Source organism: Bombyx mori, chromosome 5, assembly GCF_030269925.1.
Source record: "Bombyx mori chromosome 5, ASM3026992v2".
NCBI lineage: Eukaryota > Metazoa > Arthropoda > Insecta > Lepidoptera > Bombycidae > Bombyx > Bombyx mori.
Window position 1 is genome coordinate 14,852,560 of NC_085111.1, and position 14,658 is coordinate 14,867,217.

At 36.4% G+C, this 14,658-nt stretch overlaps 1 protein-coding gene across 2 annotated transcripts in view; it reads right to left on the reverse strand.

Annotated features, from left to right (window-relative positions):
• Window positions 1-14,658, reverse strand: part of LOC101737074 (uncharacterized) — a 240,073-nt gene that overhangs the window by 66,932 nt on the left and 158,483 nt on the right. For both annotated transcript variants that reach the window (XM_038010911.2, XM_004929973.4), the window contains one exon: window positions 11,018-11,175. In XM_038010911.2, coding sequence (XP_037866839.1) covers window positions 11,018-11,175 — 158 coding nt within the window. The remainder of the gene's footprint in view (window positions 1-11,017; window positions 11,176-14,658) is intronic.

The following is a 14,658-nucleotide window of genomic DNA, read 5'->3' on the forward strand; positions in this document are numbered from 1 at the left end:
TAATTACGATTGACAAAACAACACAAATGTTGAATGACAATTCTGATGATCGAAGCTTATAGTTTGCGATTTATTGTTCAGCTTTTCGCCAATAGCTTATTTAACGCAAAAATTTAAATCGAATTCAGAAATAACATGAGTTAGATCTGTCGCAAATACGAAAGTGCGTTAAAATAAAATCTTAATTGAGCGAGATGTCAGAATAAGTTTTACTGTCGAACATTTTTGTAAATTAAATCTGGCACGCAACTAAGGCGTTTATTGCGACGCTAACTTTATTTAAGTGAATTTAAAGGCCACACGATGAAAGCGAACGTAGGCGATAATCGTTTCCTAATCGTTTTGTTTATATGAGTCGTCTATTATCAAAGGTGGCAATCTGTGCATTTGGATAAAAAAATGTTATTGATATGTCAATACAGATTGATTTGAATATAATCGTCTCCTTCAAAGAATACGGTTCAAAACCTGCATTAAATAAAGGTTGATATTTAACCTGTTATTTATCTAAGATGTCGTTCAGAAGAGTTTTGTGACTGCCAATGGAATACAAAGTCAATAATTCGTTTTTCTGATTTACCAATAATTGTCCAAAAGTCACATTGCCGGCTTTGATAATAGTCGACTCATATATTATACAGGTATTACTTAAATTTGCGACCCGTGTTAATCGCCTCATAAGAATTCAACCAATAATCCTAATCGTTTTGTTTATATATTACAGTTATTACGTAAATTTTGCGACCCGTGTTAATCACCTCTTAAGAATTCAAACAATAATTCAATCAAAAATGTGTGATGATGGGTACGGGACTCTGTGATGATGGTGGGTATCAGACTCATGGGTACATTGGACTCGCGAATTACAGGGAGAATTCTACGTTTTTGAATGGATAGTCAAAGTTAACATGGAAAGATTTATGTACAGTATGTCTGACAAAATTATGGTGAATGTCTGAAAAATTACTGGTGGTAAGTCAGCTTACTGGTGGCAGGTACCACCACCCTGCCTATTTCTGACGTGAAGCAGTAATGCGTTTCGGTTTGAAGGACGGGGCAGCCGTTGTAACTATACTTGAGACCTTAGAACTTATATCTCAAGGTGGGTGGCGCATTTACGTTGTGGATGTCTATGGGCTCCAGTAACCACTTAACACCAGGTGAGCTGTGAGCTCGTCCACCCATCTAAGCAATAGAAAAAAAAGCAATAAAAAAATAATTTAAAAAATATGTGAGCAATATAAATAAATTATTATGAATTAAAAAAAAACCTTATCTTTGACTTAAGCAGTAGAGCAACCTTTGATTTATTTATAAAATACGTTAATAATATTATTTCGTGAGAATATCAAAAGCCGATTCAACGATGAACGTTTCATAATTATTGAGACAAATTCGCCGACAATGACCCGTGCGATCGCTTACAACAGCCCGCCTCAATGCTGCCCTACTTTCCCAAATGTATCAACTGTCATTATGTGGACAACACACCCGACAATTGTCATGTAGCCAACGTAACGAAGTTGCAATATGACCCAAATGAAAACGGGAATGATATTTGTGACTAAATATTAATGGTGTTTTAATTATTGCTTAGATAAACGAGATTAGCGTACACCTGGTTTTAAGTGGTTACTGGAGCCCGTAGACATCACGAATGCTGGCACCGATGATACATGAGGACTAAGTGTCAATTGTATGGCATTAAGGCTTTCGTACTCTTCAAACTAAAACGCATTGCTACTCTCACTCGACAAGGCGGTGATACCTACCCGTGTGGACTCAGACGACGCCCTAACATCAATAGAGATTAGAGAGTAGTACGATCCCACACTGACACAGTCCTACCTATTTCTGACATAAAACATTTATACATTCGGGTTCAAAAAGTAGAAAAACCCAAGATTTGCGAAAATCTTAAAAAAAAAACAAATTTTCAAGTATTACAATCAATTTAAACACTACCTAGCGACTATCAATTCAATAATTTTACTTTCAATATCCATATTCGAACTAATAGTGTCAAATCAAATAAACTTTGCTTATGCGATTTTCTGAGTTATAACGTTCACAGCACCGGTTGCGTTTGAGATTTACAAGGTTTCAAAACCATTGTCAAGGATACAAGAGATGGTGTCGTGCCCAAAAAGTGTCATGTTGTTCAGACATTTGCGGTAGGCGTTGTTATTTTTCGATTTGTTCGTTCTGAACAAGCAAAGATATGTATTCTATCAATACAATCGAATATTTAAGGGACGATGAGTATTATTACGTATTGTATTGTTTATTATAAAAGGGCAGCATAGCGGTACTTAGTAATGCGGACTTATAATACGACCTAATAACAAATAACAGTTATGCTGATTTATCAATTTTGTGGATTTGCTTTGGAAGTTTATGGTCTTTAATCGTGGAAAACGTTCGCAAACACGTGCTAAGAAGGTATTTTCTCAGAAAAATCGGTAGCTGCTTGGGTGATTTGAACACTGGTATAGTGGCGACACTTAAAATGAATAAACCGGGCGTCTTATTCCTTAGAATACGATGACTTCAAATGCTTCTCAGTTTATTTCTTCTTTTTCTCCACCTTATCTCACTAGGTGGGGTCGGCACAGCTAATTTTTCTCTTCCATTCTCTTCTATCAGCCGTCATCTCAACACTCACTCCTCTCTCTCTCTCATATCGTCATTCACACACTCCATCCATGTCTTCTTCGGTCGACCTCTTCCCCCTCTACCTTGCACTACCATTTCTATACATCTCCTAGTCACATGCATCTTCTCTCTACGCATCACATGTCCATACCGCGCTAACCGTCCACGCTTCTCAGTTTATTTCATAATGATAATAATCTGCTATATCGATATCATCTCTAATTACAACACGAAATTACGAAATTCACATGAAAACCAATGCTAGCAGAAATTATATTTAAAAAAAATTATCTATCGACACATTCAGTGCTTTGATTCCACAAAAACCAAGGTTGGACCCAACGATCCATTGTGCCAACATTGGCCACTTGTACACATCGGTTCCCCACACAAAGCACACATAGATCGATAAGAAAACAATAAACAATAACATTCATATTGCAACATGGCGGTTATGCGACCGATTGTAGTCTTGTTTATAACTAACGACATTTGAGAACACGATCTTTAAATCGTTGCTGAATATAAAATTAAGTTCTTCAATCAACCGGAAATAAAAGTGTTTTGATATTTTTTACTTTTGGTTGGTTGTCTTTTACGTATGTTGAGAGTTTTCAAGTTGTATTAGTTATATGGATTTTTAGTGTATTAAAATCTCTACTACGTTTACTTTTGTATTTTAAAGTTTTACATTAGATATTATTCAATAAATTATAGAAATATCGGTAGCTATATATAAAGTGACGTAATTTGAAAAATAATCATTTATAACCTTAGAACTCAATTTATTATCTCTTAGTAATTCTACTTTGACCTTTATGAGGTACTAAGCATTGTAAAAAAATTGAAAAAGGCCCCTATAAAATACGCAATAAACAATTTCGCTTTTAAAATAATTAAAAACTCCTTCATGGTTATGGGTGCGTGGTACTAAAAAAAACAGTAGGACGCATTTACTGTTGTTTTTGGTGAAACTTTGACCTTGAACATGCATTATGGCTTGCTTCCGATAAATCGTATCGTGGCATGTGAACGCTGATTCTGCCCAGACTGGGCAAATTATAACGCATAATGAGTTAGTTGATTTGCAAAACGTTACACTCGTAATATCTGAGGCGGGGCTTAAACTAACGATTTGTTACTCTGATTTAATTCTCAACGTGAGTGTTTATTTCTTCCTCTTTTTATTACAAGTTCAAGAGCCGTTCAATAATAGATTGGTGTACTTTGACGGATAATCGATGGGTACATAGAAAACCTCCTCTACCGTGGGTCGATGTCCTGTGAACTGAGAATCGTGACCTCTTAACTTAGAGAAAATAAAGTTCGTTAGTTAAACTTTAAATTGACTTTCGAAGATAGATTCTAAAGAGTTCTTATTGCGTTCGTTACATCCCTCTTAATTAATGCAATGAAATGCGTAGCGGCGTACGAAAATTTAATTCGCGAAAAATAAAAAATTAAACCCGAATGCACCCGAAACTATTACTTTACACTATTAAAATAATGAAAAACGTGTTTTTTTACCCAGCGCTTTTTAAATAAAGAACTAAATTGAAAAAAAAACCTGGTTTAAAAAAAGATTTTAAAGTTCATGAACTCGGGATTTTTAGGGTAAGACGCCCAGCGAGAAAAAGTCGCATGTAAGTGCCAATTATTAAGGAAATACGTTTTTAACATTCATTACCGACTTCCATTTTCACACAAATAACATTGTGTAGTAAAACAAGATGCAAAAATTTGCAATGTGTACAACTATGCTGTCTCTTTCCACTACGAATCAGTCATGTGTTCAAAAGATGAAATAGCCATTCTACAATTAAATTGAGTCTTTTTTTTCCCCTACCTATGCTAATAGCCTTGAGAGGCTATTTCAGCTTCGCCCTAACGTTTGTAGATGAGCTCGCCGGGCTCAACCGGAGAGTTGCTAACACTGACCCTAGCAAGAGCAGTGCTTCGCAGAATCTACCACCGGATCGGAAACGCGACCCACTGAGAAGATCCGGCGAGAAACTCAGTGGGCTGTGTCTATGGGTTAGTTCGCTCGTCGAGCCCTTCGTCGCAAGCGACGGGTTCGACGAGGACGGTGACCGGTGCTTGTGGTGCCTAAAAGCACCATTAATGGAATTGAGTCTTCGTGCTCATGTCTCAGAGTGATTGATGACATTAACGTTGTGAAGTCTTACTAGCTTCGGGAAGCTTAACACCAACAGTTTATTCATCTAAGCAATAATAAATAAATAAATAATAATAAATATATATTTACTAACAATCACGCCACGTTAACTGGTCCCGTGATTAGTTCGTAAAGAACTTGTGTTACAGGTACCAGATAACGGAAATAAATGTAAGATTTTTATTATACTCATACATATATTTAATATACATCCATAGCCCTGGAAAATACATTTTATATTTATCATACAAATATCTTCCCTTGGCGGGATTCGAACCCGCGACCTCCTTGTGTAATGACCATGTCACTTACCACTACACCAGACGGCCGTTTCCAATAATTAAGTAAAACAACGTTAAAATGTAGGTAGTTATTTAGCCATATTTATGGGAGGTATTCATGATTTTGGACGCAGATCATTGGAAGACAAACTTCTGACAGATACATTCTAATTGAAAGTATTTTTACAGAATTTTTCGTGTAATAAAGAATACGAAAACTGCATCTCAACATTTGGAAATGATATAATCACAAAAAAGCGCGATATTAAGCCATAAAAGTGGTTTCAATACGAGAACCGAAGAAAACTAAATGCATCCTAGTTGAATTCAGTTATTTATACAGCTAAGATCGTCCGATATATTATTTATTGAACAAACATCACACCCTAACAATCACTGAGTACTGACATTCGACAAGTTGAAAATTGCAAGAAATTGAGATACAATCACAGGCCGCGTATAAGTCGAAAGACTTGAGACTCGAATTTTGCCATCTCATTCTATATACATTCAAAATAGCATAATCCGTTTTGCGCTATTTTTAAGCGAACAAACCGACAGGCGAACCATTCTTTCGATTGTTCACCTTAAACAGAAGCAGTGGTTTTATTTATCGCCGCCGCTGAAGCAACCACCCCGTACAGACAGCTACCAATACGAGATCTCAAAGAAAATATTTATTATTTTAAAACTGAACAATGAGTTGTGTTTATGTTAGCCTTTATAGGAACGCCCGACTATTATTTTTTGTGGTCAATTTAAAAAGATTTACCGCGTCATTACTAAATCGTGTGTATTCATTTTCAAAGGCCACGTAATAACTTAAGGCATATATATATTTTTTTTATTGTAGCATATTCGTTCGTACAGTCTATGTTCAATGACGAATTTAAAATTAATTGTAACGAGCTAATACAAACATGTGTTGAAACGATTAAACAAACTTCCTGTACGATAAATCCAATTAATTCAAATAAAATTAAGTTTAAGCCGGCCATTTTGCTATCCAACCTCCTCGAACAAGCTTTGTATGTCCAATCGTTATTGTTCCCTGTTAGACCGGGAGATCGAAACTAATTAATGCCCGGTCGTCTCGTACATTAAATAAAGTACACATCATGAGTACTCTAATCATAAAACTGTATAATGCACCTTATTGTTAGGAGCGTAAGGTTCGTAGAGAAGATTTTCGTTAGTGCGCTCAGTAATGTTTGCACTTTAAATGCTGATTTTCGTGTGTTGTGTGGATCAGATAGAAGGCGCGCCGACGCCTCGTGGACTACGACATTTCCTTGTGCGATGTGAGGAAGGAAAAAGTCGTAAGTGGGAAGCAATGTTGTTAGGTTTAAACCAATCAGATTCGATACCGAATTAAGTTCTACGTGTGGGTTCTTGGACGTTGTATTTTAATATTTGAATTAAATGCTTTGTTTTTTTTTAAAGTTAAATTCTCGTTTAAGCAATTACAAAGATATTTTTAAGTTGTTTTGTTGACGTGACAACGTCTTATAATTCGATGGAGCCGGCTGCACGCACGAAAAAACATGACTCATGCGGCGTTGCCTCGCTCTGAGGCGTTCCATTTAAGGCTTGAAGTGCAAGCGAGAGCGCGCAACGAGCGACAAAGAGGCACAATCGGCCTCCGCGTTCGGCTGCGTTCGACATCTGTCTCTCTCCTGCTTGAGTGAGCGATGCATCCCCGTGGACAGCTGCTATACAATAATACATTTACATGTTTTCGTCAAGTATGAAGTTCTGTGAAAAGTGAATGTGGTGTCAATTGTCCATACAAAATATCTATCAAACAAATAAAATTAAAATTTTCTTTTGAAAAATGAAACCATTCAATCAGTATTTTCTTATGACGTTGTCACGTTCAACTATCGTCAGTAAACCGACTTTACAGACAACCAATTTTTTTTTAAAGTTAAATTCTCGTTTTAGCCATTACAAAGATATTTTCAAGTTGTTTTTGCTTTTTTTTTGTTATGTTTTGTTTTAGAAATTCTGTTCGGCTTAATCATCGAAAGCACGCGAGCCAATGATCCCGGTGCGGTACACGCGACAGACTTCCGTGTCATTATGCGGGAGCGATACAAAGCGGGCGCGTGCCGATCAGATCGCCAGCACGCCTCCTCGCCTATTGTTTCATCACCGGCTTTATGAACGACTAAGCTTCCTGACTTGTGTCATGACTTGTTCGCCGGCAGATTATGTCGACGCGTGAAATAATACGAAAATAAAGATTCGTGGAGTAAGAATTCTGATTTTTTTTACTGGTGGAAGGACTTTTTGTGAGTCCGCGCGGGTAGGTACCGCCGCCTTGCCTATTTCTGCCGTGAAGCAGTAATGCGTTTCGGTTTGAAGGGTAGGGCAGCCGTTGTGACTATACTGAGATCTTAGAACTTATATCTCAAGGTGGGTGGCACATTTACGTTGTAGATGCTCCAGTAACCACTTAACACCAGGAGGGCTATGAGCTCGTCCACCCATCTAAGCAATAAATAAAAAATTGCTGTCTAAATCTAAATCGTTAAAGTTAAAGCTATTATTTGTACATTCGTTGGTTGCGGCCATTCAGGGAATGTTGAAGGAAATGTTTGTCCAGTACGTGCCTCAATACATTTAGATAAAGTGACAACGTAACCTGGACGAAATGACGATAGTTTTCATGTAAAATAAGCGATATTTATATAACAGTTTTCAAAAAAGGAAGAGACTGTTAGCTGATTATTTTTTATGTGATGTTACCTCAGAACTTTTTTCTATATGAAACGAATTTTATAATCCCATTTAAAATCTCACCAGTAGTTTTTGGGTTATCCTTGATATGTAATACATACGCAATCTACTTAGATTACATTTTATTGGTGGTAGGACCTCTTGTGAGTCCGCGCGGGTAGATAACACCACCCCGCCTATTTCTGCCGTGAAGCAGTAATGCGTTTCGGTTTGAACAGTGGGGCAGCCGTTGTAATTATACTTGAGACCTTAGAACGTATATCTCAAGGCGCATTTACATTGTAGATATCTATGGGCTCCAGTAACCACTTAACACAAGCGGTGAGCTCATCCAAACATCTAAGCAATAAAAAATTAATGTTATTTGATTTTGACGAAGTCGGTATATTTTTAATCTTCCTCAAAATTTTTGTATTACATAAAATTATAACGAAATTACACCTGAACAATGAAGAAGCTAAGCGACCAGTTTTGTCACGTCCTTACGGATCCATCAAATCCAATAACCTTTGCATTAGATGCCTTCAGCTCTAATACTAGGAGCAGGCTTAGGGACCCCAGTAACCGTACTCGTCGAACTCGACAAAGAGGTCGACGTGCAACCTAGCCCATGCATCAGCCCGCTGAGTTTCTCGCCGGATCTTCACAGCGGGTCGCGATTCCGATCCGGTAGTAGATTCATTCGCGAAGCAATTGCTCTTGAGTTGTGTAGGTCTCCTTCGGAGGCGCTCGGGCAGCTGTTAGCAAATCCCACCCCTCCTGGCTGAGCCTTTGCTCACTCACCTGTCCTGGTGAAACTGGAAAGGCCTTCGGGCCACCAGTAATCTCTCAACCATAAAAAAAAAGACCAGTTTTGTTATCTAGCGAAACAAGCATCCCATAATCGGTTACACAACAGGCACAGAATAGGAGCGGCCGGCTTCGCTATTCGCACGCGATCTTGCCTAATCACCGCCGCGGCAGTTTGTCGGATAACTTTCACTATCACACGTTAAGACACGAACAAAGATCTTGATAAAATCATTATTCGTTATTAAAAACAGGTGAAACCACAGTTACGGCAGTCGCAACCTTGCCCGGGACACGCTCCGTTGACTCCGCGGTCTTTTGTTAACGTTTACTTTGTTACTAATATTTCACAGAGTTTTAGCGTCTGCACAGAAAACTGAGCACTAATTATGTTATTTTTGTATGTTAGTCTCGATATTTATTCACATTCGGGTACAGCCGTGAAATAGCCTTGAATTTACACTGTGCTCTCGGAGTTCATAATATTTTGAATTGTTAGTAACGATAAAACCATGTGTGTATAATATATTACTATGTCATTTTGAAAAGTCTTAACAAATATTACGTGTGTGAAATTTTACGCGTTCTTTATATCACTGTCATTGATCATTGTTTTATTATGTAAGGCGTCATTCGTTTCCTCACTGCTCCGTGTAACTTGGAGGTTAGAACAAGCATTTCGAACACTCGTTAATAATTAGGGTCAGTTTAATTATGTAGATAAGCAATATGGACCACGACAATGCAATTTGACAAGTTCAAATCTAATCCTGATCACGAGTTATTGCGTAAGCTAAAAAAATTCATGAAGAAATAAGACAATGTTAATACGAAAGTCCAATTTGTTTACAAGCATTTAAAGCAGGGGTTCCCAAGCTTATTTTGTCTATTGCCCACTTCGAAGATAAAATATTTTTTAGCGCCCCCATTTTTTCACCTACTTAAAAACAGCGAGAGCTCAGTCGGTGTATAAGAGTCCTCCTAGCTGAAATTACAAATCACCTCCCAAGCCTCTACACAACGCCCCCTTTTTTCTGGGACTCTTGCTTTCCCCCTTTAGGTCTATAGCGCCCACAAGGGGGCGTTATCGCCCACTTTGAGAAAGGCTGATTTAAAGTGAAAATATATTTAAACGATATTCTCGTACTTATATTAAACTAGTATTACGTACAACGTACAGCAATTGCTAATGCAATAGAAGACGTAATTGCTACCCAATCTTTAGGGGAATATAGCCAACACGACTGCATTGGCTAAATCGTTTTGTCCAATGAATCAACTATTAAACGAAAATGATCTTGGAGTGAAAAGGGTGCACTTGGAATCCATTAGAAGATATAGGTTAATCAACTCACTCAACAGTGGTACAGCTGTGCGATTGCAATTTCCAATTTTCGAAATCAAGAAAGTTGAATTAAACAAAGAGGAAAATAAGGGGTTTGATAGATCAGCTGATAAAATTATATCTAAAGTCGAATTAACTGGCCGAACTATACATGTCTAGTCATTAACGACAAACAAAACCAGTAAAGTAGCAATGAATATTGACAATGAAACAAAATTAAGGACCATTCACGATACATAACGAGGTAATGATATTAATGCATGTAGGTGTACAAAATAGATCGATTGTTGCATTGGATCCAGTTGTTGAATGTAAGCGAAACTAGGTCAGCCACGTGCCACAATAAGTTTAGTCAAATGTACTTTAGATTTGCTTAATCCATTCCGTTTGGTTATCTGTTTCGAAATACGTAACATGTTTTAATTAAATTGATACTGATTGTAAAGCACGAATGTTTTTGCTTTTGTTTATTATTGGATTCGATCGTGCGGTTTTTTTTTTGTTTACTTATAGGACAAGTTTAAGTTTGAATGATCGGTTATAGTTGAAACGATTTTATTATTGGATTTCAAGTTGTTGTTTTAATATTGACGGAAATAGAGTGATCTTTAGAAATATTTTTATAAGCAATAAGAATTTAATTTCAATTGAGGTGTAGTTAAATTTTTCTTTAACATTTCAATCTCGTGTTCTCTTCTCTTTGAGTACGACAAAGAAAAAAAAAAGCTAATGATTGTAGGATTGTGTGTTAAGTCATGTCTTTGTCCTCACTCACATTTTCGAGAAATTTAACTAAGCTACCATTCGTTATGTCCAAACTTTTATTGGACTTGCAACGGATGTAGATTTTACAGAAATATGAAATTTGAATGAGTGATTATATTTACGTGAAAAATAATTATGTTTACTTTCTAGATTTTTTTTTTAACACAATTAAACCCTCACCCCCCTGACTTAAGGTTGTGCACAGAGTAACATTCTTTCATAGGTACACGTTGGTGGATTTAGGCTATTGGTGTAATAATTTACCTCATGCCGTCAAAGCCGTCATCGGACCCATTAATCGTGAGCACCGGCGCTCGCGCATACGCTTTGGCAACGCGACGATTCTTCTCGAAAACAATCACCTTCGCCCATATCTCGTCGTCGATTTGTGTCCATTTGTCCAGCACTTCCTGTATATGTTCCTGGAAACAAAAGAGAATAATTAGGTAATGCATAATGTCAACAATGTTTTTTTTATTGCTTATTTGGGTGGACGTGGTCACAGCCTAAGTGGTTACCGGAGTCCATAGACATCTACAACCTAAATGCCGCCACCCACCTTGAGACATGAGTCCTAAGTATAGTTACAACGGCTGCCCCACCCTTCAAATCGAAACGCCTCTGCTTCGCAGCAGAAATAGTGGTGGTGGTACCGTAGTGGATTTTAGGACTAGGATGGGCAAGGAACTTAATAAATAAACTTGCGAGGATTGCACGTATAAAATTTATATATTTTAGAAATTTTATAATTCGCGTACCAGGGGTAAATTGGGATCCTGGGGTAAATTGGGACAAACCTGCGGAAGATTCTCAAAGTACCTGTAGCACGGAATCTACCTAATTTTGTTTATGTTAATATTTATCAATGTATAGAAGAAAAACCAAGTTAACTATGGAAGTACTAAATATGAGTTAAGTTGGTCCCAAAAATTCGTCAAATTAAATTGAAAATAGTGGTTGAAAAGTGCGTTTTAAAACAGCTTAAAGAACTTTTAAAAAAAGTAATATTAACGTTGTTTTTTGAATAAGATCACAGTTTATATAAGTTTTTAATACACCTGGAAATACCACAACAAACGGTAAGTTGCAATATTCTTATTTTAAATACAATATTTCGACAAAATAAAAAATGTATATTTTTTCCTTTCTTTTTGGGGAAAATTGGGACGTATGTAGGGTAATTGGGAACGAGACTGGAAAAATTAGGGACGAGAAAACACAAAATTGGAACGCCAAAAGACAAAATAGGGATGGCTTGTTAGGGTTGTCACTGATATCTTATAATAGATTTTTTAGCCTATACTATCACTTAATTGCGTGATGTAAAGAAGGTTAATGTGTTTATCAGTTAGTTTATGTAAGTATTATAGGTAAAAGAAAAGTATATATATAATTACTTTTTTTTCGCGACATTTACCTTGTAATATCTGCCCGGTCGTATGTTCTTTATAGCAATAAAAAAAATTAAAAGTTAAAAGAACTCAAACGAATCAAAACTTTTGTTATTTCAGAATCTATTCACGCGTCGAATCATAATTTTGTTAACATTCAAAACGCACACACAAATAAAAACAGGCCTCAGATTTTAAATGTAACATTAATTAAAAATTCGAGATATCCAATTATGAGTGAGTGAATTAATTGAGTTTAGTTATTTAGCTTAGAAAGAATTTCTTTTATTTTTGTTATTATTGGCAGTAATCAGATAAAGCTGTTTTTTTATCTTATTCACCTGATATCTTACTCTTGCTCAAAGATTATTCTGAAAATGTTGATTAAATAAAATTGTATTATTGCATTTCCAGTCCTTTTGTTTTCTATTTTTTATTCTATTTTATCATTTTGTTTCAGAGTTGTGATTTTTAAGGAAAATAAATAATAATTTTCTAAAATATAACATGCACATACTTTTTTTGATCATTGTATTGTTGATTATCATTCACGTCACATCGCTTCGGAATAGAAACCAGCTTAATTTACACTATGTTGTGTATTGTGCTTAAATTATGGATTGTATTCATCATTTCGGTCCATATAAATAATTATATGGCACCTACCTATATATCGCAGTACTGCGAGTTGACAACCCTTACAAATATCCCAATTTAACCCTTGACCGTGTCAATTTACCCCGGACGCTGGGTAAATTGGGACGGCCATTATTTTACCGATTATTTCTTTAAAATGAATAATTAAAATTATGTAACGGTTTTTATCACCTAGGTACGTTCAAGACTCAACTTATTTCTTTGGTTGAGCAGTGACTATTTAATTGGAACTATTTTAAAATTCAATCTGAAGGTCGATTTTGTCCCTATTTACCCCATTGTACGGTACAATAGCACGGAAAAACAATAGCACAGAGAATGAAAAATCTAAGACATTCCAAAATTCAAAATTCAAATGTAATGTCAAAAACCATAACCACAACAATAAAAAAGGTTTTTTACCAATTTGTTGGGTTTCCAACAGTACCTACCCGTGTGGTCTCACGAGAGGTCCTACCACCAGTATAAAAAATCTAAACTAGACGTTATCACCACAATACGTGCTAAGTAAACGCCATAAATCAAAACTTTTATACTGTGTCAGATAATCACAATTACAAAATCTTATAATTCTGAAGAATTTCGCTCTGATTTTCAAATAATAATAATAAATAATTTAATAGCAGTGAAAAAATAGAATTCAATGAACTCTATAGTTTGCAGGGTAAATTCTTTGAACTACCACGAAAAAATTGATGGATCGAAACATTTGACGATCGATCATTGTTTTATTCAATAAAACATATAGAAGAACCGTTATTAAATTATTCACGCTACAATATTATTGTATATATTGAACATAGCGATATTGAACATATATTACGGTACAAAAATCGACATACAAATAAATATGTATGTACATGGAAATATTTCAATGTTTTATTTTTTAAACTAGTAATACCAAAGTAGAACTTGAGGTCGTATTATTGGTATATCGAGGTATTATTAATAGACTACAATAAATGTCATTGATAATTTCGAACGTGCCTAAGTAATTACTTCTGTTTATTAAGGAACAAGGGTTATCTTGTGTTAAAATACTTAATATTATCAGCATAATCGGCCTTGCATTGTGACGATTACGCAATTTTTAAAAACATTACTTCGAAGTTGGCAACACTGGCGCAATAAGATGACATCGGATTTTAAACGCCGCAACACTGTTCCGTTCTACTTATTCGCATCTAAGTAGCTACTGTGAAACTTGCATGTAGTTTAACTATTTATAGAAATTAATTGTATTCGTTGCTTTATTTCATTTTAAGCTAATCAGTTGATAGTCTGGTAGACCGTCTCAACCTTCGATTCAGAACGGAAGACTGTTTCGCGGTCGAAAATACCAATATGATGGCATCGAGTGGTGCTGGCTTCTTATACGTTTTACCAACTGTAAATTCCAATTGGCGATCGCTACATTTTTTTTATTGCTTAGATGGGTGGACGAGCTCACAACCCACCTGATGTTAAGTGGTTACTGGAGCCCATGGACATCTACGACGCAAATACGCCACCCACCTTGAGATATAAGTTCTAAGATCTCAGTATAGTTACAACGGCTGCCCCACCCTTCAAACCGAAACGCATTACTGCTTCACGGCAGAAATAGGCAGGGCGGTGGTACCTACCCGCGCGGACTCACAAGAGGTCCTACCACCAGTAAATACGTTAATGTAATATACAGAGAACGCTGTTTCCAGCTCTCCGGTGTATTCAATAGCCATATTTACGATACCTACAGAGATCTATACTGGTGGTAGGACCTCTTGTGAGTCCGTGCGAGTAGGTACCACCACCCCGCCTATTTCTACCGTGAAGCAGTAATGCGTTTCGGTTGGAAGGGCGGGGTAGCCGTTGTAA